At 46.8% G+C, this 27,836-nt stretch overlaps 1 protein-coding gene across 6 annotated transcripts in view; it reads right to left on the bottom strand.

Annotated features, from left to right (window-relative positions):
• Window positions 1–27,836, bottom strand: part of faf (ubiquitin carboxyl-terminal hydrolase-like faf) — a 255,988-nt gene that overhangs the window by 166,676 nt on the left and 61,476 nt on the right. For 4 of the 6 annotated variants that reach the window (XM_077657293.1, XM_077657296.1, XM_077657295.1 and 1 more), the window contains 4 exons: window positions 19,570–20,552; window positions 4,946–5,074; window positions 4,728–4,751; window positions 1,106–1,217 (listed from right to left, as the gene is read on the bottom strand). In XM_077657293.1, coding sequence (XP_077513419.1) covers window positions 1,106–1,217; window positions 4,728–4,751; window positions 4,946–5,074; window positions 19,570–20,552 — 1,248 coding nt within the window. The remainder of the gene's footprint in view (window positions 1–1,105; window positions 1,218–4,727; window positions 4,752–4,945; window positions 5,075–19,569; window positions 20,553–27,836) is intronic. The other 2 variants (XM_077657297.1, XM_077657298.1) reach the window with 1 other exon arrangement.

Genomic DNA, 27,836 nt, shown 5'->3' with positions numbered 1-27,836 from the left:
AGGCGTATCTGTGCCAATTAACAGTGACAGCTGAGAGAGACCTTCCCTGCGGCTAAAGCTGTCCCAGTGGCAGTATGTCGCGCAGCCCGAGACTCCCACATTCCCTGGGTTGCCAGTGAGAACAGTAGCGAGGAGGGCCTGGGCCAGAAGGCTATGAGGAGTAGGCACACTATAGCAGGCACTTCCAAACCTGGTTATGAGGAACCCCTTGGCTCCTCCAAGAACCCAACTCATGCATGCCCTCCCCCCAAATTTCTCCACCCACTTTATATTAAGACAACTCTACACACTGTAACTGTTGGCAGATAGGTCATTAACTGCAATGGCCACTCGTTATCAGCTAAATATGGACAGTTGTCGAGAGGACGCACATCTGCATAGGCTTTTCTGCAAGCATACCTGGCGGGAAATGCAGCGAAAATGCACGGTTGCCTTGGCACTTTTCTGAAGCTAGTGAGGTTGTCAGTGGTGCTTGAAACCACTCGATCACATAAACGTCATGTGATATCTGACCTGTGCGGGCTTGGGAGCTAGCACTTACATATGGGGTGCAGCAACGTCATCACTGTCATCTCTTCGCCTCAGAAGACGAGCGAAATGCCTGGCAATTTTTTCCGTGGCATCTGCACTTCTAACACAAGACAGAAGTCCATGGCATCCACATCTGCCTTCGTAACTATAGCAACAGCTTTTACTACAAAAAAAAAAAGCGAAGGAAAAGGAGTTTTTTTCACTTTCTACCTGGGTAGATAAGTGATAGCAACAGTTGTAATGGAGAAATGCTGGCTACAAAAGGTTCAAGATTGTTGCTTTATCTGCAGTGTTCATTTAGCTGATTACACTAACTTCTTTTCAGAGCAGTTCATAATAAACACCAGATGTCTAGCACAGTTTGTTTATAGTACAACAGCTGTAAGGCATCTGCCAAACAAGGCGAGAAAAAAAGTGTACTGTCAAAAAGGTTTACCCTGAAGCACATCCAAGTCTTGCTATCAGAGTACTTGATGTGACAGTCACTTTATGTCCTGCATGAACATCATCTTCCAGCAACTGTATGCCAAACTAATAGTTCTCTCGGACAAGACTCGGGCAGGAAGGTACCAACCGCTTTGTCCTTGATAGGCAGCTGCCCGATGAGCTTCTTGTCTTCTGCAGGATCCAGAAGTTCCGTGTTGAGGAACAGGTCCACCTTCATGCTGGCATTGTTCACCTTTACCCTGGGAGAAGGCAGGGAACAGCAACTACCTCAACACGGCCGCACAACATGTTGAGGAATGAACGTGAGCATGCTCCAAGTCGGGAGACATTGGTTCATTTTTTCCCAAACACAGCCACATGTAACCTAAGCTAGTGACAGAGCTGGAAATATGGTGGCAAAAAGATGGATAAGCCAGCTTCTTAAAGCCCTTGGTGTATATAGCCTAAAATTTAACAGTTATATCAGTTATACTACCTGAGCTATATGAACTGATCATTAATAACTTCAAAGCCAGATTACAGGCTCCAGAACTGAAAATCCTAATGGACTCACAATGCTAAATCTGCACAACTGCATGGCTCCTACATGAATATAGAAGTAAGCAAAATGAAGAGGGCACAACACAAGCACTGTATTATGCAGTCTTCAATCCATTTTTGTCTATGTCTGTGTGCTGTTACTTCTACATTAGACTTGACCCCACTCTAATTTGGAAATCCGGATAATTCAGACTGCCATCATAGTCCCAACAACTGCCCGTGCAGGCCTATGACATTGGGTGCTCGTTAATTCAGAGACAGCTGGAGATTCACGCCGGTTAATTTCAATGGGCTTCTGATGGGAGACATGCCAGCTTAATTAGAGATCATCTAGAAGTCATTCCTCCAGCTTGAACTGCATGGTGCATAGCTGCCCGCGAACATCTGACATGCACCCAGTGGCAGGTACGATGATGATGATCAGAGTGCCCTGTCTGCAAAAATGATCCAGCAGCATAGTTTCAGTATCACTTTCCTGAGCTACATACCAGCCCACAGTGACAGAGGTTATTGGCTGCGCATCAGCCTTAAAGCCAAGCAAAGCTGTGCACTGCTTGGACAATGACTGGTGAGTTGCTGGTCATTTTTTTCCTCTTAGAAGGTGTCCAATTGTTCCAGTGCTGACACGATTCCCTTGCTTCGACCTGTGTGGTAATTCCAGTGTGCTGAAACTGCACCTTGTCATGTGCTGTTTGCAGTTCGTGCGGTGGAGCCTGCTCACACGTGACCAGCAACAGTGCGGAGGGGAGGCGAGCAGTAGTGGCCACCACCCCAAAAATTTACTGGGCACTCCGTTCAGTCCCTGACGAGGCGATTTTATTCACTAACAACTGACTTAAATGTCCCTAATTCAGGCATTCATGTGTAGCTGATAGGTGAATGTGCTAAGCCCTCAATTTTATGAGCAGCAATGCATGAAGGCTTTCAGTTGACCAAAAATTTTACTACCTAATAGGTATGTCAGCAAAGCGCCTCTGAAGGACACATTCACTCGACACACACGGCTTAGGATGCTGATCAGCCCGTCTAGATCAATGCATGTGGAGTTTGCTGTTTTTAAGCCAAGAGAGAAACAAACAGCGGCGTGAAAACGTGACATCTAGCGTTAAAGCATCCATGGGCTGACAGTTGTGCAAGCATATGGTGTAAAAAGCACGCCATTCCCGGGTTTGAACCAGACCGCGGCGGCTGCATTTTGATGCACTTTTGATGCACTTTTGATGCACAGCTTTTATGCACGGCTTTGCACCACTGTCTCGGAAGCGCGACGGCACAAGCGAAAAACAGGTTCGCTTTATAGTCTCCCCTCCCACTAACTAGACCGTTCGACCAGATCCGGTTGACATGCTCTCTTCCGTTGGGGTCAAGCGAGTCAACCCCACCCCTTGCAGCAGAGTTGACTGGACTCACTCCCTCGACTCCAGGACCCAACTCTGTAGTGTTTACATGAACCCTGTAACCTTTTTTCCACTCAAATTCTCAACTCAACCCCATCATGTAAACACCCAGTTAGTCCCCCCTTTATCCCTTCCCTTACAGCACAGTTCAGGTGTCCGCTGATATGTGAGACAGATACTCCACCATTTCCTTTCCCCAATAAAACCAATTTTCAACCAATTTAAAATCTGCCCTATGGGACATTAGAAACCCACTGTTACATTCCCAGGTGCTGAGTTTTGCCAGCTTCTACGTTTTCGTGAGCCAGTCAGGTCTAGGCTCCCATAGAAATCCATACAATACAAACATCTGTCACGTCACGAGTCAGCTTTCGAACAGGCTACGTCGTGAATGTCACTTTGCGAAAGTGGTTCACCCCGTGCCAGCATTTTGAAAGCATACATTTAGCACATGCGGAATGGCGGCGCGGCCAAAGCGGAACTCTAGCCTCTGTAGGCGCATTGCAGCCGCCATGTATGGTGCCTTTGTTGCACAGGTGGCATGAATCTTGTTGCAGTTGTTAGAGGAGTTTCATCACCGCTGTGGTACAAGCGCAAACGATCGAAGGTGCGAAAACAAAACCATCTCATAGAAAATGCCATGCACGCAGCACTGTACTAGATGCAGCTATGTGGGTTGGCTACAAGACATGTTTCTGTCATCCACGTTTTCCCTGGCTGCTTAAAAATGTAATTTCTAGTTTCTAAAAGACGAGGACTGTGTAGGGTTGAAAGCGGCCACACGGAAACTAGTTCACAAGTGCGCACGCGTGCCCAAACTTCGCCCACTCCGTGCACTCACCCTCTTCGATATTGCCGCCCTTCCACCAACAGCTCCTCAGGCAGACCGAGAGCCATCGCAGGGCGTTAATGACTCTCTGTGCATGCGTACGATTGCAACAGTCACAAAGCCTAGAAAATTCTAGAGAAGCAGCATTCCCCTTATTGGAAGAAAAGCAAAAAAATGGCAGGCAAATATAAATTTTTTTTTATGCATGCTTTCCGACTGTTACGTTTCCCGGCTGGTACGTTTTTTTTCCCACGGCCTGGTAGTTTTTTTCTCGCGGCCCCGTGGGTCACATAACAATGAGGTTTGACTGCATTTTTATTTCTAAACTAGTGCAATACTGCAAACTTCAGAATATAACATGATGCTAGTGGTGAACTCTAAATGAAGATAATATTTGTTATGAATGAGCTTTGCACAGACCTTTCCTTTTTGCTATGTCTGGTAACAACTCAGGTTAAGCCTGGCTACAATAACTGGCAGGAATTATGCAATACTAAAGCAATCAAATCAAACCTGTTTGTCGCATTACTCCCATATTTCATTACAAATGTGCAGCAAATCTGGTTTGGTGCAGCTGGTGCATGGCTGGAACCATTGGAGTCACATGTAGAAAGCTTCACAGAGCTCACGTGCCCTTGCTGAAATCATGCTCTTTTTTTTTTCTTAAAAACTACGAACATGGAGACGCCTAGCAAAACTGACATCTGAGCAAGCACAACAATTTATGTCTCATGAAGGTGGCATGATGTCACCAGTGAAGCCATGTCATAGGGGCAGCAAGGCCAGAGCTACTGAACCCACACCTATCTCCTCCTATCATGTGCATTCATAAGCATAACAACCGAGTGCATTCCATATGAGCTGCCAATGTCAAGAAAGATCAAAGACCAAATAGTCTTATGGCATCTTTGCAGCACAACGAATCAAAATTCCCTGTTGCCTGTTTGTCCATTAAATGCAATTATTTTTTTTCTCATACTTACATGCACATATCACCAACCTCAGGGCTAGAAAAAAAAAGAAAAAAGACGAATCTTTAGTTTAGTGTGGACCTTTCCATTCCAATCATTTCCCAGCTGAACGTCACTGCAACAAGATTTCGGAAACAGTGCAAGACTAACGGGATGTGACAGCATGCCAGTCCCGAGCATAGTCAGAATGGTCACTTCCCACATGCCAGACTGGACAGGGACTCACTGACCTCGAGTAGATCTGCCGCCGGATGGCACCCAATGTATCATTGGTGTGAGCGACCAACTCGACATCTTCCACTTGTCGCCCCTGGCTTGGAAAGCGCACTGTCAGCACCACCTGCCGGCCACGGTGTGCCCTGCGAGCACACAAGATGGCAACAATGCCACTCAGCACACCGCTCATGGCCCCACAGTCACTCGCAGACCAGTCATTCACCATAACTCATGTCTCGTATGCATAACACGGGTGACACAAAAAAGAACACTGACCAGACTATTACTAGTGCGCCACATGCTAGAAGATTTGTAGTAATAACACTGCAAGAGTCAGGAGTAGTACAACCTATGCGACACTCGAAACATTAGCGAAAAGCCATATTTTTGTCCTATGCTAGGGTTATTTATTCTCTTCCACACTGCACCATGTCACCACGTTGGACCACTCTCGATATGGAATATCTCAGCTCTTAAGGATAAAAGCCAGGCTGAATGAGGAAAAAAAAGCCTGAAATCAGTCACTATAACTTTTTGCAAATAAATCAAACTTTTGCTAGCGTTTTGCAGAAAGCAAGCTATACTTCGGAAAACTGATGCACATTGTACTTTGAAAAGTTGCAGAGCAATGTCATAAACATGGCTATTCCCCTTCCAGAAAGCTCATAAGAAGCTTGATTGCACACATCACCTAAAAACTAACAGCCCAGTTAGAGAGCAAATAGAACTATTTTGTTTTACCTGGCTGTACAATGGCCACTGACACTGCCTCCATTTGAAGCTTCTGTTGAGCAAGCTGAGAAACCCTTTCTGGCACTTTTTTTTTTTCCTTTGAAAAGAAATATTTTGCCACCTAAACAGTGTAGCCAAGCCTTAAAAAATACAATTCATTAGTTTCCAAGCTAGTTAGTTTCCAAGTTAATTTTTTGCACGGTGTGCAAAGTTTCATACAAAGTGGTGGAAAATTGGTGAAAATAGTGACATTGAAATGCTGTGGCTCATCAAGTAAACACCTGAACAATCCTGGAAATAACTTCTATTTTAAAAGTGCACATTACGCTTGAAACTGCGAGAAAAAAAAACTGATGTTACCACCGGTGGTAAAATATGTCTGCACAAAAACGGCAGGCAACGTGGTACCCTGGTCACTGTTTCGTGAAGTATTATTTGCCACGTTCGCTATAGGGCTTAAAAGACTACTTTATTTGCAACATGAAGGATTCAAAATTCACCTGAAGCAAAGAATTCACTGCTAGGTGCAGCACACATTCAGAAAAAGCTGAGAGTTCGCTTTGTGCACAATCTTGCACATAGTATGCCAAAGGGTACGCTAGGTGGCCTCCCAACAGAAGCTAAAGGGACCTTGAGGATGGCAAGCATGCTTTGGCACACTGAATGGCAGCAATGCATGCCAGCTCTTCTCCGTCTCCTTAAACTACATCCCTGTTCCTATTTCCACGTGGCAGTGATGGTGGCCACAGTAATACAAGTCAACTAAACCGATGCTCTTTTCTCTTCATTTCTCTGCAGCCACTTTAAAATGACAAATAAGATTATTTTTACAACTCTTTATCACTATTCAATTTTGTTTTCCAGGAACAATTCTAAGCTTGTTCACGTCACTCAATGCAAAGCATGACGTTCATGGTAGTGCAAGTTTTCAGCGCACATTTACAACTAAAAAGCCAGGCAGTGCACACATTCAGACTGCAATGTGCAGACAAGTGAAGAGTGCAAATACATCTAATCAAAGGTCCCTATTAGTGCTAAAGGCGGCCAGCATTGTAAAATTTTGATGAAATATCCCCCGCTGCAGTGCTGCTTGAAATGAGTTGCTACACATTTAAAAAGACAGTTACACTGAGGCACAAGTTTGAGCATTGACTGAGCTAGTGAGAATAAGGTTTTACAGTGACAGCCACTAATTTTGGGAACTCCCATTTCCACAACATTTTTGTAGACATCTTGCACAGAGAAGGGGTGGGGGTGTGAGGGGGAGAAGAGGAGGGGAGGAAATAGGAGGTGCAACACAGCGGTGGGCAGAGGACTGCAGCATGTAGCAGCAAGAGCAAGAGAAGCACTGCACTCTGGAGGTGCAGCGCAGAGGGCAAGGAATCTCGGAGCTGTGGCGCAGTGCAGCAGGAGGTAGTGCCAGGTATGGTGCTGCACAGCGAGGTTGAGGGGGATAGAGAGTTGCAGCATGCTGAAGAGAATGAGCTGCTGCAGCATGACGCAAGATGGAACTGCACTGGTGGCGCAGTGCAGAAGGGGGACGCGGACAGTGCTGCACATTGAGAGCTGTCACTGGTTTTTCATTACGCAGCACAATATAATTTTGGGCCTTTCCAAGAGATAGATAGGAACCCTTATGAGCATAACCAGACTGCCCTTTCGACAGTGCACAACTCTGATTGATCAAACAGACCTTCTAAGCCACTGAAGCCTTTCTAGATGGCCTCAGGAAACATCCATGAACAATGGAGTAAAACAACGTCAGCTGCAAGAATTAGCAGCACGAGAGAAACTCCAGCTGATGGCGGCCATCGAGCAACCGCTTCCAGCTGGCATGGGTCATTGCAAAGGGTAGCCGAACTCCGACTTCACAGCTTTGTTTGTATTCCAAGCCGCATCAGAAAGCCAGGCAATTTGTCCCTCCTCCATCTTGCCGCAAATTGTTTTTTGCTCAAATGCTGACATTTCAACTTGCATGCCTCGCATTAGGTAATACCATGCAACACCACGAGGAGTTCCTCCTTGCGTGCACCTCCCAACTGGGTGGTCCTTAGCACATGAACATGAGTTAACAAATCCTTAAAACAGGTGGTGTGGGAGCAAATGCCAAAAGGTGGCCATTGACCTCTTCAAAGCCTATTAAACGCAATGTGGGGGACAACAAGCCTCAGCAAATGTAACGCTACCATGCAGCCAATATCGATACACACTGCATCAATTACCATAATATTTTCAGGGCCACTTATGTATGGCGCTGCCAGACATCAAATTTCAATGTCCATTAAAAAATGCACGAACTGATCTCTATTGAGTTCGACAACCACCGACTCAAGGGGCAATGAAATCATCCATGTGTAACTGCAGATAGAAAGTTAAGCAGTCTTCTATGCAGAATTACATGACAGCGACACTCAGTGGTTCAGGAGAGGGGCAGGGTTCTTAAACCTAAGTGGGCTGCCCTAGAAAGCCACAATAGCTTTTGCACAGGTCTAGCCCAGAGAGTCTCGCACATGACACATGCAGCACCTCACACTGCATATGATACTCCCAGCCTTTCACCAAGCCATGATGGCTCAGTGGTTCAAGCATTCGGCAGCTCAGTCCAAGTTTCCATGATCAAGTTCGGACATGACGGCCACAATTCGAAGGAGGCAAAATGCACAGAAACCAGTGTGCTCTGCAAAGTCAGTGCATGTTAAAGAACCCCAGGTGAGGTTGAAATCAATCAGGAGCACTTCACCACTGCTTCTCTCAAAGCCTACACCTCACTTTGAAACATTCACCTCGCATACTGTGCCATCCTCCCTTGTGGCACCAGCGGCCACAGTATGTGACCATGCACAAAGCAGCAGCCCGGTCAAGGTGCTGTTCCTGTAGACAGTACAACGGCCATTGCAAGATCGAAAGATGAAGGCTATGGTTGTGCTGACAGCATTCCTGAGAATGTAGTGTCTCGACATGTTTCTCAATTGTGGTGTGCAGTAGCAGTGAACAAAGCAGGCACATTATCTACAAAGGCTCAAAAAGCTTGGCATGGTATTGTCGCTACGGCATCATAACAATGAGGCAGCTTAACAACTGTGTGCGAACTGTGTAGTGGCAAAATACCTTACTTTGTGAAAATAATTCCTATGGTGCCCATTAAATGGGCCTATTAAAAGGCGCACAGTGACAGCAATAGACAGCATCAGCAAGCAAGGTTTTCCTGTAGTGTATGTAGACGTGCTCAAATGCTAGGCTGGCAAACTTCAACAGCGTGCTGGCCAAAATTATTCGGCACAGACTGCTTTAAGAATTGAACACAGGTGTACTTTTTGCCAACAAAATCTCGTCATTTTGCTGACAAATTGATACGATGTCAAAGAAAAAGAATGAACTGAACACTGCAACGTACGGGTGCTAACCAGTACGCTTTGGCACAGTTCTCTTTTCATCACAACATTGCTCTCAAAATGGCTCGCATGTTTATCTCGATGATGCCTCCTCTCACACGGAGTAAAAGAACTGAAGTGATACAAGAATAGGCACCAGTGGAATGCGGCACTGGCAACAAACCATGGCAAGGCACAGAGCAATTTGGCCCATGTGCTGTTAGGGACTGTTGCCACTAATTAAAGTGACAATGAGAAGCAGCTGCAAGGGATGCAGTTGCCAGCCAAATACGTCCTCTACTCCATCTCACAAGTCGTTTGCAACGCTCTGAAAGGTAGAGCTCTCTCGTTCAATCAGGGCCAAGAAAGACAACAAATAGTGGCAAATATTTGAGCAGTGTTGCAATTACTTTTAAACAATTACTGCAGTAATTTAAAGGGTAGTTAGGCGTTTTGAAAGCACAGCGAGCATTTCATTCGCTGGTTAAATCCGCAGAGAAAGTCTTGGAGAACAAAGCACTGCGGAGGCCTGCTGCAAAGTAGTGCGTCGCCTTTCGTAAACATGGCATCCGCCGAGTTGGCCGAGCCCGCTGCGCGCAGCAGCTGGGCACTGGAGCTCTTTCCTACTCAGTGAACAAGCTACAAGTCGTAGGTTGAGGGGCCCAGAGGAATGCGTTTTGCAGTGCACGCCATTCTGATTGGCTCAGATTGCCGCAGCCTTCACACCATTGCAAATGACTTGTGAGATCGAGCATACGTTACCGAGGCCCTAAACCATAAGTGCTAGGCAGGCAGTGCAGCGTGAAAGTAGTGTTTCACCACGAGACACACCATGCCCGAGCACCACTCGTGGCCCTTACTCAACAGCCGCCAAGGATTGCAAAAATAAGCAAGCAGCAGCTTGCTCAAGATGCTGCTCACAACTCATACAGCACTGACCTCAAGATGGAAAGGCTTGCCAAATAGGCTTTTCACGACTTCCGAGTCATAATGCACCACAGCAAGGGATGCAGTGGTGCATCAGCAGTGCCGATCATGGCTTTTAGACAACAAAGCCAGCTAGGTGTGAGGAAAGGCAACAGCTTCTGCTTGATCGAGCCACCATCTAAGGGACTGACCAAAGCACCCAAAGGGACTCATGACCAAGGCATGCCACAAGAGTACGGCTAAAATCAAAGGGTCACGCTTTTTACTGATAAAATCAGGCACAATATTATTAGTTAAACAGGGAATTCGTGGAACCAGAATGCCCATCTTTGGCATGTTGCGCCAGTCGGGCCAGTGCAGCCACACTTCACTCGTGTTGGTTTTGGTTTTATAATGTTTAACGTCCCAAAACGACTCGGGCTATGGGGGACACCATTGTGGAGGGCTCCGGACAATTCCAGCCACCTGGCGTTCTTTAATGTACACTGACATCGCACAGTACACCACCCTCTAGCATATCGCTACCATTGGAATGCTAAAGCCGCGGCCAGGATCGAACCCGTGTCTTTTCGGCCAGCAGCCGAGCACAATAATCACAGAGCTACAGCGGCAGCTGCTTCACTTGTGTGGTGTATTCTGCTGCCATCAGCAACTTCATATGGTTTTTGTTATCTTCGTATATGCGCAATGGCAGCCGCAAAACATCAGAACCGCCTCTTTTCTAAGAAACTAGAAATTATCAAGTGACCTTGTTAAATTGAGAGGAAATCAATATTTGCCACCGGGTACAGGGTTCCAAGAAGTATGCCAAGTACCATTTTAGACAAGGCTGATATTAGAGCTAAGGCAGCGAAGAAGCCCAGTACTTGCTATGCCAAACACGTAAGCAAAGTTGCATATGAAGATATGGAGATGGTTGCATAAAAATGGTTCCTCAACTTTCAATAACAAAACATTCCCGTTTCTGGACCTATGACTAAACAGAAAGCAAAAGACTTTGCTTTTATTCTCAATAGATGCAACTTTTACAGTGGCTCCGGTTGCCTGCAGCCCTTTTAAAGAGTGGTGCTATGAAGCAGTGGAAGAAAAAACTTGGGGCAGCATCACAAAAAGGCACTGCTCCTGTGACATTTTCAACAAAGATGAAACTGTGTTGTTGTGGCAGGTGCTTCTGAACAAGGAACTGGTGCATCATGACAAGTACCATGGTGGAAAAGTGAATGAGGCTGTAATTGGTGTTACTCCCCACCAACATGGATGAACCAACAAAGCTATGACCACTCGTGGTCAGAGAAAGAGTCTCTGTGATGCTTTCAAAACGCACTTTCGGTTCCGGTTAAACACAGGTCCATTAAGAAAGCATGGATAACCTGTGCACTTTTTGGTAAGTAGCTGAAGTCTCGGAACCATGACATGGTAGCCCAAGGTTGCAATGTCTGCCTTCTCACCAGCAACTGTTCCTTCCGCCTAATACTGCGGTGTGTTTCAGGAACACTGAACTCCGCTTCCTATTACTGAAAGCTATAACAGTGCTCCAACCTTTGCCACAATATTACACACGCACTGAAAACCGGTCATAAAAAGAGCCTGCTGGATACAGAGAAGAACCCGAGGACTGGAACAGAACTGAAATTCATTCTAGTCACCCACTAAATGTAAGTGAATCGCAGAACGAAATCAAAAAGGAGGCTATCCAGAACTGCTTTAGACATTCTAGTCATTGCTTTCCCAGAGAAAATGGTGCAAATTTTTTATCGGTTGAGTTCGACCAAACCTTTGCAGGTTCTGATGGTCTGCAGAATCGGTTGTCCAAATTTCCTGATGCTTTGTGTGGTGGGAGAGCAGTTGTTTAGCCATGTCCGCAGGCAACACTGAGACCACAATGGTACTTGCAGACAAGGAAATTGCTGATGTCGCAGATAACCAGGATACCAATAGTGCAAACTGTTACAAGGACTTGAAAAAAAAAAAACTGCTCTCGTGTGCCTCAACATTCTCTGCATGCTCAGCATGGTTCACTGCCATGGCACAACTATAGAAGACTGTGCCTTCAACCATTTGCACTGCATCAACAGCACTGAAAAATATTTCATTCCAAAACAATGAGTGTGAAGGATACGAATAAAAACATTAGTATTTCCCTCAGTGATCTACATGTAGCAAGGAGCTGTCAGATAAAAACTTTTCCCTCTCAATGTGTTTGCATGTCATCAAACATACTGAAAAACATAAAAGCTCATTGATTTAAACTGGAGGGGCATGCCAATACAGTGAAATTCCATTTCTGTCCTTTCTGCCCAAACTGCTGCCAACGCCGTTGCTTGTGTGCACTGTTTTGTTGCATTTGAGATGGGTGAATGTACTGAACTTAGGAAGGAAATGCGCGAATTTCAAGCAAAACTTGAACGGGATCTAAGAAAAGAGCTAAGGGAAGTAAAAGCAAGTCTCGAATTTTTCAACAAAGAATTCGAGGACAGCAAGAAAGAACGTGATGAGCTCACAAAAGTAAACAAAGAGCTCCAAGCGGCTAATGAAAAACTATTAAAAGACTGCGAAGCGCTCAAAACGCAAGTTTTACAGCTCGAGGATCGAGTGACTTTCTCGGAGCAGTATTCAAGGAATCGGAACCTTGAGATTAAAGGGATACCTTTCTCTGAAGATGAAAACCTTCCTGATGCTCTTGATAAAATAGGGGAGGTTTTAAAGGAGCCTATTGCGAAAGGCGACATTGAAATTTGTCATCGCGTTCCTACAAAAAGCCCCCACACTGTACCGAATATCGTTGTGCAGTTCAAAAGCCGTCCCAAGCGAGACGCTGTGCTCCAAAAAGCACGTAAAATGCGCTTGTCAACTAAGGACCTGGGTTTTTCACCGAGCTCGCCCCTTTTCATCAACGAGCATCTTTGTCCAGCGCTAAAGCGAGTACTTGGCATGGCTATTGAACAAAAGAAAGCAAACGGGTGGAAATTTGTCTGGACAAGCAATGGTAGGGTTCTTGCTAGGAAGGAAGAGTCGTCATCGATTCTGTACCTTTGCAATGCTCAGGACGTGGAAAAAATGGTTTAAGCGTCTTCACTTGTTTACATTTGGCATCTCGCCTGTAAAATGGCAGTCTCCATTCGACGTAAACACCACGTTTAATACATCGAGAAAAATTGGCTTGAGTTCCTTTCATCTGAACATTAGATCAGCAAGGCATAAAGAAGATGAGCTTACTATCCTTCTAAATGAATTTGTTTTTGACTTCGACGTAATAATGTTGACAGAAACATGGTATTCAACGGATACAGAGGTTTACAGGCGTGATGGATATAATAGTTTCTTCCTAAACAGACCTAATAAACAAGGTGGGGGGATTGAAATCCTTAGCGAAAATAATCTAGAATGTGAAATAATTCCTGAACTGTCTCTGTTGACTGAAGATTTTGAATGCCTATGCTTGAAATCGAGAAACTACATTTACTGCGTGATCTACCGACCACCAAACGGTCATTTCAATAATTTCATTTCCCACATCGAATTGCTATTCAACTACGTGAATGTAAATGATTTGGAATTATTACTTGCGGGTGATTTCAACGTTGATGTGCTAAAATCTTGCCCTGCGCAGGAGACCTTTCTTTTGACAGTAGAAGCAAATGGTCATGCTATCTTTACTAAAACTGCAACACGTGTTACAATGTACACAGAAACTTTGATAGACCTTTTTATCACTAACATTGATGCAAAAAAAGTAATATCAGGAGTTGTATGTAACGACATGAGCGACCACTTTCCCATATACCTTTTTGTTGAATGTGAAGACAAAAGAACGCATGCGCAAACTTCGACGACAGTAATTGTCCAGAACATCACCCCTGTAACCTTGGAATCTTTCTACTCGAGTCTTGTGAATGAAAACTGGGATGTTGTATTCCACTGTGACACTGCAGATGAGGCGTATGAAACATTCATATGCATTTTTAAGCGAATTTACTGTGAACATTTTAGAGAAATTATTTTAAAGCCACATCATAACAACCGAAAGCCCTGGATCAGCCGTGAATGTTTAAGACGAATAAAAAAGAAGGCTAGATTATATAAAAAGTTTGTCAAAACGAGGTCACATTTAGATTTAAAAATATTTAAGCAATATAGAAATAAGCTGAATTCCTTCCTGAGAAATGAAAAGAGGCGTTTCTTGCAGCATCAGTTCCAACAGGAATCCTGTAAAGATAGTGCAGACGTATGGAAAAAACTAAACAAGTTGCTAAACAGAACACCATCGTCGCCAGTTATCAAAGATCTCGTTTTTCAGGGCCGCCGCATACATGGTAGAGAACTTGCCGAAGAATTTAACAAATTTTTTAAAGATGTTGTCAGCAGTTCTCAAAACCCTCAATCTCTGAGCAGCACAATTCCTAGGAATAGCCGCAGCATTTATTTTGATCCGACAGATGAATGCGAGGTATGTAATATATACAACTCGTTGCAAAATAGCAAATCACGTGATATTGATGGCATACAAATTATTCCAGTTAAATATGTGCTGAACGTAATTGCCCCCCTAATGACTTATATATATAATCTGGCGTTATCAACAGGTTGCTTTCCCAAATTAATGCAGATCTCCAGAGTGATTGTACTTTTCAAGAGTGGCGATAAAAACGATATGTCCAACTATCGACCGATTTCTATTCTGCCGATTTTTTCTAAGGGCCTAGAAAGAGTAATTCATAAAAGACTCATGAACTTTTGCAATAAACTTACCCTCATTAATCCGTCACAGCATGGTTTCCGCCCAAACAGGTCTACTGAAACAGCCTTACTAATGCAAAAAGAGATAATCCTGGAGGCACTTGAAAAAAGGAAGATGTGCATAGGTGTTTTTGTGGATTTCTCGAAGGCTTTTGATCGTCTAAACCATCAAATACTACTCAACAAGCTAGAAAAATATGGAATCCGTGGCACTGCAGCTTGTCTACTAAAGTCCTACCTACAGCATCGATATCAATGTGTAACAATAAATCAGCATGTTTCAACTCTTCAACCTATAACCACTGGAGTTCCACAAGGAAGCATTTTAGGACCACTACTGTTTATTGTATACATAAACGACATAACAAATATCAGTAACCTTCCAAAATATGTTCTGTATGCAGACGATACCAGTCTCTTATTTAGTGGCAATAATATTCCATTGCTCATTTCAAACACAAACAGTGTGTTAGAAAAGTTGAAATCGTGGAGCGCAGCAAATTCCTTGATAATAAATAGTAAAAAAACAAAAGCGGTACTTTTTCATTACCGGCAGAGTGCCGTTACATCAGATCTTAGGCTAAAAATAGACAACTCTATTATAGAGGTGGTTGACACAGTAAAAACACTAGGAATTTTCTTTAACAAGAACATGAGCTGGGACCCTCACATTAGCTTCTCTTTAACCAATTTATCAAAGTGCGTCGGAATTCTCGCGAAATTTCGCTCCTATCTACCCGTATCGATTAAATTAATAATATACAACACATTATTCATGTCGTATGTTAACTACTGTTTCCTTGTCTGGGGCTCTACTACTCAAACTAACCTGCACAAGATATACATGCTGCAAAAGAAAGCAGTACGTTATATAGCAAATGTTGACTACCTCACACGTACCGAAGAACTGTCTAAGAGATTCAAAATCATACCCGCTCATAAGCTATACGAATTTTTCTTAGCCATAAGATATAAAAAATCCATTTCTCACGGTGACAATTTCTTGACAGCATTGTCATCCCTCGAAACAAACTCAACACCATACTCGTTTCGAAAACACGAACGTTGGACCATTCCCTTTTGCCGTACAGAACATGGTCGACAGATGATGCGTCATGCAGTTCCAAGGTTACTAAACAAATTCATCTTTGAACGTTTTTCTCTTGAAACATCTAGTACACAAACTCTAAGAAATCATTTTTTGTAAGCCACTGTATTCCCTTTGTGTGAAAAGTGTGACACGAATGACTTTTGCATCTATGTTAACACCAATGTATTGCGTATTAATGAACATGTACCAAGAGTTTATATCGATTGTTCTGAAATTCCTGTATTATATTCTGTTAGGTAGCGTGTGTGGATTTTGTACTTTTAAAAAAAAAAAAATTTTGCCCTTGCTGTACGCCATGTAGGGGGGCTCGGGCTCCCTCAAGCGAAAATCGTTCGCTTTTTGCCTGAGCCTGCCCACATCATAATGATGTAAATAAAACTGACTTGACTTGACTTGACTTCGAATTAAGTGAAGTTTGAACTAACGAAAGTGAGCAGAAAATGCAGTACACTGCAATCGGGAAGTTGCGCGATGGTGAGATTACCCTGTTTTATTAATCTAAACCTGCTTCCCCCTCCTTAACTTGTCCTCTCCAGCCTCGCACACAGTTTTCACATTCTAAACATCTCCTCTGAAGAGGTGGCACAGCCTTGCGGGTGAGCTGCTTGGTTAACTAAACACCCAGACCACCAGGCGCGGCGGCAATACAGACTATTGGTGGCGGAACCAATTCATGTACTAACGGGCTATGTTTTCGTAAACTTAAATCAAGCAGGACCAGACCAAGTCATGCAGTTCAAATTATCCAGAAATTCTAATAACTGAAGCTTAAGTTAACGAGCTTTCACTGTTCAGTAAAAGCTTATTAATTTGAATTTCAAGGAACAGGAAAAAATGTTCGAAATATCCGAAAGGTCGACTTCGAATGACCTCAACTGACAAAAACCACTTACCGTATTTACACAATTGTAAGTCGACCAATTTTCAAAATTTGGAATTCCAAAGTGGGAGGGGTCGACTTAAAATAGAAACCAAAGCATCGAACCATAAATAAAGGCGAGACAAACGAGATATCAGGCATGCTACAGCGTGGCTGCATTTTTGCTGCGCGGCGTTGTGCTCGCGCTTCCTTCCTGCTGTGGAATTCGGCGAAGTGGGGCATGGGGAGGATTCCCTGAAGACCACCGTGAGGGTGGGCGAGCCCTCTGGGGGAGACGTGACTGCAGGACTGCCAGAGGGAACGACGACAATAGCGTCCCCACGTGTTCTAACAGGAATGCCAGAAGCAGCGACGATAGCGTTCAACAGGAATGCCGGAAGCAGCGACGATAGCGCTCAACAGGAATGCCAGCGAAGACCATAAGCGTATTCGTTCCGGTCCTCACCACGACGAAGTGCGGTATCAGTGTGGTCCCCTTCAGTCACGCTGGATTTGAACAATTGCCCGAGTGCCGCACTACGACAGAGCTTCTGCGTTCCGGTCACCAGTGCAAGCTCTTTCGACACCTGCGGGGGAGACAGCCTGCATTCCTGTGTCATGCAGGTGCCCACCGGACGCACGTGAACGGCAACCTGGAAGCCGTGGGGACGACAACGTGACCGGGTCCTGTTCCCTTTCCCTCGACCGAGCTGCGAAGAAACATCAGGACCGCCCTGCCGTGGGTGGTACCCTCAGTGCCATTGTGTGATTGGACATCATTCTTCGAACTGTATTCCCCAGCTAGGTATCTGGGGAATACAAAGCTGGGGAATACAAACAGTATTTAAGGAGCTGCTGGTTTGATGCCAGAAGGAGCCCCCTTCTTGAGAGGTATCAGAGACTCCCGACTCCTAAGAAGCTCTCTTTACTGAGAAGCACTCTCAGTTGCCCGTACTAGTACATAATGTAAATAGTCCTTGCATAAAGTTTTCCAAGTTTTCTTCCTCCTATCGTCCTCGTATCTTCTCCGGCCCAGTCATGCTACCTGAATCCCAACAGCGGTTCCGTCACATCACTCCTGGTGCTCGCCTTGAGCAGCTGCTATGTCAACGCGCATTACCGGCATCCCCACCGTGCACGCGGTGGCCGATGGTGGCTGTTGATTAGCAGCAAACCAGCACCAGCCCACTCCCCACACCTGGTCGCAGATTGCGTCTGCTGATGAGCGGTGGCGGCCTGATAACGCATTCGCATTCTACTCTTAACAGGCGTCGTCCAAGTTTTCTTTTGTTGACTTTCAACCATGCACTCAGCGCTCAAGGGAGTGTCGACAGTTGATGGAAGGGCCGCTGTTCCAATCATGGCGTCACCGCCACTCGGAACCGCAGCAGCACTGGGGAGTGTCGGTAGCCCTGACACATTTCACTACTGCCGGCTGCGTTTCACAAGATTTTAATATAGTGCTTCGTCACTCGTCATTTGTGCTCCAGGTCCAGTAAGCAACCGGCGCTCGTTCACGGCTACATTCAAGATGGCTGTCATTCTTTACGCCGGAACTGCACGCTGGGCCACAAGTTCAACATTGGCAGCGAAGCAAAATTTTCAGGTGTTCCACGCGATGTCGTGATGTGGCTGTTTGCAAAGTGCAGGATTTTGCTGCACAATGATGTTAGAACGACGAGCTGTGGGACCGCAGCAGCGATCACGACAGCAGCGCTAGTGAGGACGATGGCGCAAGTGTGGACGAGTAGTCCAGTGAATAATACATTTTCGTTCTGGAATGTGCCCATGGGCACTCCCGCGCACAGCAGCCGGTAGCACCTGGCAATAAGCGGAGGCCGCAGAGTAGTGCTATCACGTTCTATTATTAAAGGCCAACTGCAAACAACCTCCAAGTCTTTTTTTTATTTTTCAGAAATGTAATGTGGGGGGGGGTCGACTTACAATCGTGTAAATACGGTATATCACAGTAAATTTATTTGGTGATAGACTGCGCAATGGTTGCCTGATTTTGAGTGAGAACAGCATGACAGTGACTTTCTCACATTTCCATCAATGGTTTATCGTGCACAGTGTCAAGAGCTTCGAAGCAGAACAGCTCTAAAATGGCTCGGAGCCTCCAGACACCCTTCACGGTGCGATGCAGGGTGAGAGAGCTTCGCTGCATTAAGAGCGCATGCCACATAAGAAGTGCGCAGTTTCAGCGCACCGGAAGAACCACGAAAACAGAAGCGTGAGAAACGTGCAGCGGAGTCAATCAGCGCTCTAAACTACACGCAGCTGGGCTCTATTGGCTGGCTGATGCGTGACCAATAGCTGCCATCGCCGCGTGCTGGCACGAAGCTCACGAAAGCGAAACCGAAACAAAGCGGTTGGACTGTTCCTGGAGACAGGGCCATCTGTTTTTCATCATACCAACCACACTGTGCGCCTGTCAAAGGTGCGCGGGCAGCTCTGCAGCACAGAATTCAGGCTTGAGAAGGGCTATTTTGACAATCGCTTGCCGTGCCAGTTATACCTGGATGCGGCCGTTCAAATAAACCAATGCGAGACGCATAGCGTCCAAATAAGCGAGCATCAGATGCCGCAGATTTACATGAGTGTTTGCTGGGACTGCGCTGGCTGTTCAAATTATCATGATTTCCAAAGTAACGAGGTCGAGTTAATGACATTTTACTGTACTTGTGTATCGAATTAAACATTTGACTGAACTCATAGGTGTATTTTTGCGAGTTCAACATCGGAGGTTCCACTGTACCAAACATAAGCAGCAATTCACACACATTAGGGACATTGAGTAGCCATTTCTACAAGGAAAGAAAGAGCAATAAGCTATATTCTGGTGATCAGAGTACTTGCAGCAAACAGTTCCAGCCATTCCAAAGAAGAGGCACAACTCACCTCGCCATGGGTAAGATGGCTCTGTCATGGGGGAAATCGCCATCACACTGGGCCACATACTCGGAAAGCACCCGCAAGACGCGCACCATGCGGGTGGCACTCTCCCGGCGAGCCACCTCGTCGCCCCCCTGGAGTGCACACACAGTGTCGTAGGCTGCCTTGAGCCGGTCCATGCAGGACTGCACCAGGTCCTCATGGATGTCGGTGCGCGATCCCTGCAGTCGCGGCCCCAGGTGAGTGTACGTCTCCCTCAGCAGGTCAATGGCCCGGTCGGCCACGCCATCCTGCGCGTGCAGCACCACGCGCCACAGGTAGTCCGCGCCAAGCAGCTCGGGGTCCTCGAGCAGGTGAGTCCGCCGCCGGAGCAGCAGCCGCCCCTGGCGGCAGTTGACAGCTCGAAAGAAGCGCTCGAAGCAGCGCAGCCCGCTCTCGGTGAGCAGCGCAGGGTCCAGTTGGAGCACATTCTGCTCAAAGAAGTCCTGGTTGATCTCGGGGTCCAGGTCGGGCTCCTCACCCATAAGCTTAGAGAACCACTTGAAGCAGGCCTCGCGGTCCGTCGGGTAGACGGCGTTCTCGGCCAAGCAGTGCCAGATCTGCTTGGCCTGCGCGGCGCACAGCCACAGTTGGCCGTCCTTCAGCAGGAAGCGCAGGAACTTGAGCCGCTCCTGTACCTGCTGCACGTGGCTATAGCGGCTGTCGCCGTACACCTGCGTCGGGTCGGGCCGTTCATGGACCAGCCGCTGGGCCTGCGCCATGTAGGCAGACAGCCCATCGGCCACCAGCACAACCAGCGAGTGCTGCTGCTGGAGTCGGTTGATGACCTCGTGCCGGTACAAGGCCTGGGCGCCGGGAGCCGAAGAGGCACCCCCGCCGGCCCGCCCGCCACCGGCTGCAGGCCCCAGGGGTGCCTCAGAGTACAGGCCGGCCACCTCCTGCATGTGCCGCAGTGCCGGCAGCGCCCATTGCGGGTCCTGACGCAGCTCCTGCAGGCAGTGGCAAAGGAATGTTCACAATAAGTGGTCGTGGTGGCCACTCTGCAAAAGGCATTCGCAGACTGCAGCTAATAAGGAAGAAATGCACACGCCATACCCAGGAAAGAAAACCGGTTTAAACCTCTAAAAACTTCGAATAGTTTTCTAATAGTTTTTGCTATTCAATCCAATTCCCACTGCACACTCACCAATCAAAACTCCTAAACATTCAGAAATCACAAATTCTTGTTCATCTCAACTCGCAACGAAATATCGCAGCCTTTCCAAATGGCAGTATCTTGCTCTGGCCACATTAATGAACTTGCTTCTTCCTCACAGAATCGAATGCCAGGACGCGGCAAAAGCTCGCGCGCGGTAACGCAAAGCTTTCCATAAAATCAATACACCAACAACCATCAAGAGACTCCGCAGCACGACTGCTGCATGCTCACAGCTCGGAAAATGAAGTGCAGTGCCACATGGCACATCATCGCGTCTCGCCACGATGCATTAGACAGCTGGCTGTAAACATGACTGGCAGTGGTCTTCTCGTTATAGATCACTGTACAATAAGAGACAAAGCAGCCACAGAAGCGGCCCGGTTTGTGGAGGATAGAGGAAGTGCCAAAGGTGTGGCCTGTGAGCACTGCTGCGGCTGTTTGGTGGCAATCCCTTTTATCATTCTCAGTTTTCACTAATAAGAGCGTAAAAGCAGCGTATCTTAAGCCACAAAGAACAAAAAATGTAAAAACATATACAACAGAAACATCAGCCTCAAAGCCAGCCAGTGCAACCACACGGTGTACAGCATGGTTCGCGTGCCGAGGCATCTAACGGTGTGGTTTCGTTTTGCGCACCTTCAGTTAGCAACACCGTTTGGAGCCATCACAAGGATTTCAGTCCGGCGAAACCAATATGCAAGGGCTAAGCGAGCTATGAGTCGTTGTGAACCCTGTGCTTCGGGTGGCATTCCACAACCACCGCCTGATCTTCATGCGCGAGGAAGCATGAAAGAGATCATCCCACACATGCTATAACTCAGGTTGCTGCTGTTCTGTCTGTTTCTTGAGCCATCTTGTTGCATTTTGCTAGCTGTGCCCCGCGTCTTGCTCCTGCGTTAATAGACCACTGATATCACTCCTCCGGTAAGGTGGTGTCTGGCCACCTTTACATCACTTCATGACAACATTCAGTAAGATAATGTCATGTCAGCATTACATTAAACTGTGACATTTACTCTCTTTTTTCACTGGATTCAACTGTTATACAAAGAACTGGAGATGAGTTTTAACAGTGCAAGGGCAGCTTTCTCCAAGGAGTGACAAGGTGTTTTTCATCTACACAATGTGGGGTCAGAGGCCCATTTTGCGACCATTTCACGCAAGAGAATCCAAGCATCAGGCCAGTGGAAGGCTTACAACCACTGGAAACCGTTGGGTACCAGTAGGCCTCCCACATGAGTTGGATACTCAAAGCACTAGGCCACCCGCTGCGGTGTTTAAAAATTGTAAACAAAGTATTTATTTATTTATTTCACAGTATCCTAAGGGCCCAGCAGAACATTATATGGGAGGGGGGGGGGGGGAGGGGGGGGGGGGACTGATGAAAAAGCAGGAAAAGGAAGTCTACAATATAAAGTTGGTTATAAATACTAATGTATGTTGTGTTAGGTTTTACGTCGCATATGCAACTAAGGCCATTATGTGCCAAATGCTCTACATGATTCTGCCCTCCCTTACCATATTTATTCTAATATAAGCCTGTGGTTTTTTAAAAACACGAGGTGCGAAACTCCTACGTCAGCTTAGAATCGAGGATTTTGTCGCATTCATAATGCACTTTTTGCTTGCGCTGCAACGAAGAAGGCCTTCATGGGCCCAAAGAAAGGCTGCCATCCTGAAGTGGAATCAGTACAGCCAGATTTCATGAAATCGCGGGTCAGCGGCATTTCCAGTCACCACAGAAGGGCTACAGGCCAAGAAGGTTGTAGCTAGCTTAATCACTGCAACCTGGGATGACATCCCAGAAAGCTTGGTTGTGCGCTCATTGCAAAAGTGCAGCATTTGCAATGCACTTGATGGCACAGAATATTGTGCACTGCACGAAGAGGACAGTGATCAGGAGGTCAGCGATGACGAGTGAGCGGGGGCAGGTTCGTGGAAATAAATGCAGTTTGCATGTTGTCCCTACTGTTGCTCTCAATCATTTTTTTGGCTGGCTTACATTCAAGGAGGAGGAGGAGGAGAAAACATTCATTGCTGCACTGTACTAGATTGTGAATGGGAGGTGGGGATGGTTGTTGCGCTGGGTGACAGCCTCTATTCTGGGATGCCATTGGCCGCCGCTGCTGCTCGTGCTCTCTGGACCAGGACCCGCTGGGTCTCCAGGTCCGAGCTGGACAGGGCCCCCTCCCAGCCCTCCCTAGTTGGCCGACTTATAACGGCTATATGTGCATTGTACTGGCAGGCCCACACCATGTGGTATAGGTCAGCATACTGCCCGCACAATTTGCATCTGCCCGTTAATATAGTGTCCACGTGCTTTAATATTGCGGGATTTCAGAAAGACCCGTTTTGGAGCCGTCTAAGGTGGCACTCCTCAGTTCTGTCAAGAGCCTTGGCGGGTACCAGGAGTACCCTCCTGCAGAGGCGTAGATAGTTTGTAAAAATTGTGCTTACAGTTGTTTGTGAATCTTAAATGCTGGAGACACTGGAGGGCGTTTGGGAGGCATTCGTCTGATTTGACGCCTTTCTGCAAACACTCTCCAGCGTCCTAGACAAGGAGAACTACATATGCATTGGCAGGAAGTAGCTTAGTCGTTACCATGCTCGGCTGCGGAACGGAAGGATGGTGCTTCGAGTTTCATCGTGCACAAAGATTTTCTTATCGAGCTGAAGAGCGTAACGGACAGACAGACGGACGCGAGCATGAGCCATTAAAGGCTTTCGCCTTAATAAATGCGCAAGAGATTAGCGGGATTGGTATGATTGCCATGGCAGAACCGGGGGATTGAGTGGAACCTAGCAGCAGGTCTGCCTGTGCGAGGTAGGATAGTGCCACTCGCCCGCAGAATACTATTGGCAGTTTAGAGTAATTCGGATTCAGCGAATAGTAAAAATCAAATAGTATGGGTGTCCGGTCACCAGGGGGTTGGGGGGAACAAGGCCCGAGCTATTCGGCCTTCAACTTTCGAGTGTCAGCTTAGAATCGAGGCTGACGTAGATTCGAGTAAATATGGTATTTAATGCCTGGTAGGCCTTGCAGGTAAATTATGCTGGAAGGGTGAAAACAAGTTAGCAGCCTCTCTTTCTTTTCACGGGTGTGTTTTGCAGCAAAGCATTTGTATTTATCCTCAACTGCAAGTACTGATAGTTGAAAACAGGTATTAAGCTCTCAATCGAAAATAAAGTGACCAAAAGAGGCTGGCAGCTGTTTGTACACTCTGTGACAACTTTTCTAGGCAACACAGCAAAAACTACAGAGAGAAACATACCCTCCCTCCCCTCGGTTACAGTCAATGTGTTGTGTTGTGTTGGGTTTAATGGCACATAAGCAGCTAAGGCCATCATGCACCAAGCACAAGGTATATAAAAGGTTTCTGCAGAATTGTATAAAAAATGTGGAAAGTGACCAGTGGTGTAGACAGCCTAAAATGTGGGTTTTACTACCTAGTGATGCCGAAGACAAGACCTTTTAAAAATGGACATTAGTGAAAGCTGTACAGAAAGTCAGGTAACCTCTGTAGCCATCCTTGCCTGCGCAAGGATGTCGAGGCTCCAAACCAATCATTAGTTAGTTAGTTATATTGATTTTAATGGCGCAAAAGCAACTGAGGCTATGATGAGCCAAACACACGGTTAGAGCTTTTCTTAAAGGTTACGCTTTTCATATCTAAAGTTTGTATAAAACATTGGCTTCTCTGAGAAACTTAAAAATGCTTGAAAAATCAACCAGTGCTTGATCTCCTAAAAGTAACATGGGGTGTAGAGGGATGTATTCATTGTACAATGTTGTGAAATATTTTTTCCTCAGTTGTTCCAGTTTTTTGTATACAATTAAAATGTGGTTTACCGTGAGTTCATCGCCACACATTTCGCAGAGAGGTTTGCTTTTTTTGTCAGTAAGAAGTTGTGAGTAAGGTGTGTGTGTCCAATGCGTAGTCGACACAAAATAACTTCTATGAAACGCTCCTGATGTTTACATGATCTCCATTCTCCCAAAACAGGTTTTATAGAATGTAGTTTGTTGTTTGTCTGTTCGTCCCATGCAATCTGCCACTTATTCCTGAGTTTACTGTGCAGTAATTTAGAAAAATCCCTCTGTGGTATGTTAACTTGTTTTATAAGGCCAATTCTAGCTTGTGCTGCGCAAGCATCTGCTCTCTCATTACCTAAAATTCCAACATGGCTAGGGACCCAGCAGAATATAATGTTATGTTTTTGCTTTGTAATTTTAACTATGTTATGTATGATTTTTCCTATTATGGGTTCAGCAGCATTTGTAGAATGCAGCGCTTTGAGCATACTCAGTGAATCGGTGTAAATGATGCTATTTTTTATGTTTTGTTCTACTATTTGTTCTACAGCTACAAAGACGGCATAACACTCCGCAGTAAATACCGATGCATACTGTGGCAATCGTATTTTTTCATTTGTTCCTTGAATTACTGCACTTCCGACATGACTTTGTTTTTGAGCCATCAGTGTAAAATTCAGTGTAAGTGTCATATTTTTCTTGTAGTGCAAAGAACTCTTGCAGTATGTGCTCGTGTGGCATTTTCTCTTTGTTTACGTGTGTCAGTGTGAAGTCACACACCGAAGGAAGGCTGTACCATGGTGGTAGATATTCATGTCTTTGTGCAATATTCGGTAGGGCATCCAGCACTGCTAAGTCCTCACATTTATCTTCAAAGCGCATTATTAGTGGCCTTATAAAATGTGGTTTATTATTGAATAATCTCCTAAATGGGCACTTGGTAACAATGGGATAGCAGAGATGTTTAGGGAGAGAACGGGCTTTTAGGATGTACGTGCATGTTAGTGTGACTCTTCTATCCTCTGGTGTGGGCTCATTAGCTTCAACGTAAAGACTATTTACCGGGGATGTTCTATATGCTCCAGTTGATAGGCGCAGGCCAAGATTATGAACAGGGTCCAGTCGTTTCAAGTAGGATGCTCTTGCCGAACCATATTGCCACCTAGTGTTGCCAGGTGGCGCAAGCTGTCCGCGAAGACGATGAGGTTGCGATCGTGCTATCGTGGATCGGCCGCCATTACCGTCTCCTCTTGCCGACTCCAGCTGTTGAAGCGCCTCTCCGTGAGAACTCCGTGACAATTTGGTGGAGCCTGCTGGGTACGAGTATCCCATGCAAGAAACCCCTCCAGGGAGCCATGCCGCCAGCCCTGCGCCGATTGACACCCCGGTACACCGCTTCAGCCGGAGGCTGCAGGGACTTTCACCGGAGCTTGGACCACTCGCGACAGTCATGATACCAGCCACCGGTATTCTCACGCAAGCTGCCGGTGCTACACCTGCCCACTATACCTTGCAGACCCCGCGGGTTCCCAAGGCCTTCCACGGGGACCTTTTCGAAGACGTGGAGGACTGGTTCCTTCACTTCGAGCGTGTGGCTGCTTATAACCAGTGGGACGACGCCGCGAAACTAAGAAACGTCTACTTTAGCCTAGAGGATGGCGCCCGCACGTGGTTTGAGAACCGTGAGGAAGTTCTAACTTCCTGGCGAGAGTTTCGCCGTCGCCTGCTGGAGGCCTACACCAGCGCGGATCGCCGCGAAAGAGCGGAGCGGGCAATCCAGTCCCGCGTCCAGCTACCGAACGAAAGCGTACAAATGTACGTCGAGGACATGACGCGGCTCTTCAGGAGAGCTGATCCTGCCATGCCTGAAGAGAAGAAACTTCGGCACTTAATGAGAGGCGTCAAAGAGCAGCTGTTCGCAGGCCTCGTGCGCAGCCCACCATCTACAGTTGCTGCATTTCTTTCGGAAGCCACAACGATGGAGAAGGTCCTGCAACAGCGTTGCGCCAGTTACGACCGGCCCGTGCATGCTGCTGCAGTCACATCATCGTTTGCCACCATCGGACAGCATCCTGATGATTTGCGGGAACTTATTCGCACAATCGTGCGTGAGGAGCTTCACAAATTTTGTAGCCCGTCGCAGCCTGCGCTCGGTTCCATCTCCGCTCTTGTACGAGAGGAGGTGCAACAGGCGTTCCGGGGCCCTGTTCCTGTGGTCGACGTACCACCTCTGCCTGGGGACTACCACCGTCCGACGTACGCCGAAGTTGCAAGGCGTCCGGCTCCCGCTTCGCCGCCACCAATTCACGCCACGCCTCAAGCCCCGCGGCCCTCTGTGCAACCGGTGCAGTACTTCGAGGATCGTCGAGCACCCCTCCGAAAGGCCGACGTTTGGCGTACACCTAACCGACGACCGCTCTGTTTTCACTGCGGAGAGCCAGGTCATCTTTATCGAAATTGTTATTACCGACGCATCGGCATCCAAGGCTTCCGCACCGACTCACCGAGACCCCGTCAAGGTGAACGACCCCCTGAAATTGAAGAATTCCTTGCGGACCAGCGCAATCCATCCCGAGCGCAGCGGCAGTCGCGCTCACCCTCACCGAGGCGCTCTTCCCCGACACCTCCCGGCTTCTCGCGAGCGGCACCGGGCCGATCGCCAAGTCCTCGTCGGGAAAACTGAAACCCGCGACCTTCGGGGGCGAGGTCGCTGGGGGGCGCTGTGCTGAAGACCTCCCGTCGTCGCCGCTACAATCCGACAAAAACCCGCCGACGCCATCACCAGAGTTAAAAAACCGCGTTTCTTTAGAAATACCCGTTCTTATCGATGGTCGCAGAGTAAGCGCATTAGTTGATACCGGGGCCGATTATTCGATCTTAAGTGGACAACTGGCGACCATTCTGAAAAAAGTGATTACCCCTTGGCCTGGCGCGCACCTTCGAACTGCCGGCGGTCATCTGGTTACGCCCAAGGGTATGTGCACTGCTCGCGTTCAGATCAGCAAGTCCACGTTCGTCGTCAGCTGCATCGTCCTGGGCGAGTGTTCTCGGGACCTAATCCTCGGCATCGACTTTCTGCGGGAGTATGGAGCAATTATCGATCTGCGCAACCGAATCGTCATGTTTTCCACAGAGCAAGCCGCCGAACTCGACAACTCCTGCCAACGCAGTGCCGCACTTCGCGTTTTCGCCGACAGCGTCACACTTCCGCCCCGTAGCAGTGTTTTGATTGAAGTCGCCTGTGCTGAGTTGCACGACGCT

The sequence above is a fragment of the Amblyomma americanum genome, chromosome 3 (genome assembly GCF_052857255.1).
Source record: "Amblyomma americanum isolate KBUSLIRL-KWMA chromosome 3, ASM5285725v1, whole genome shotgun sequence".
Taxonomy (NCBI): Eukaryota; Metazoa; Arthropoda; class Arachnida; order Ixodida; family Ixodidae; genus Amblyomma; species Amblyomma americanum.
This window is presented reverse-complemented; position numbering and strand designations above follow the sequence as displayed.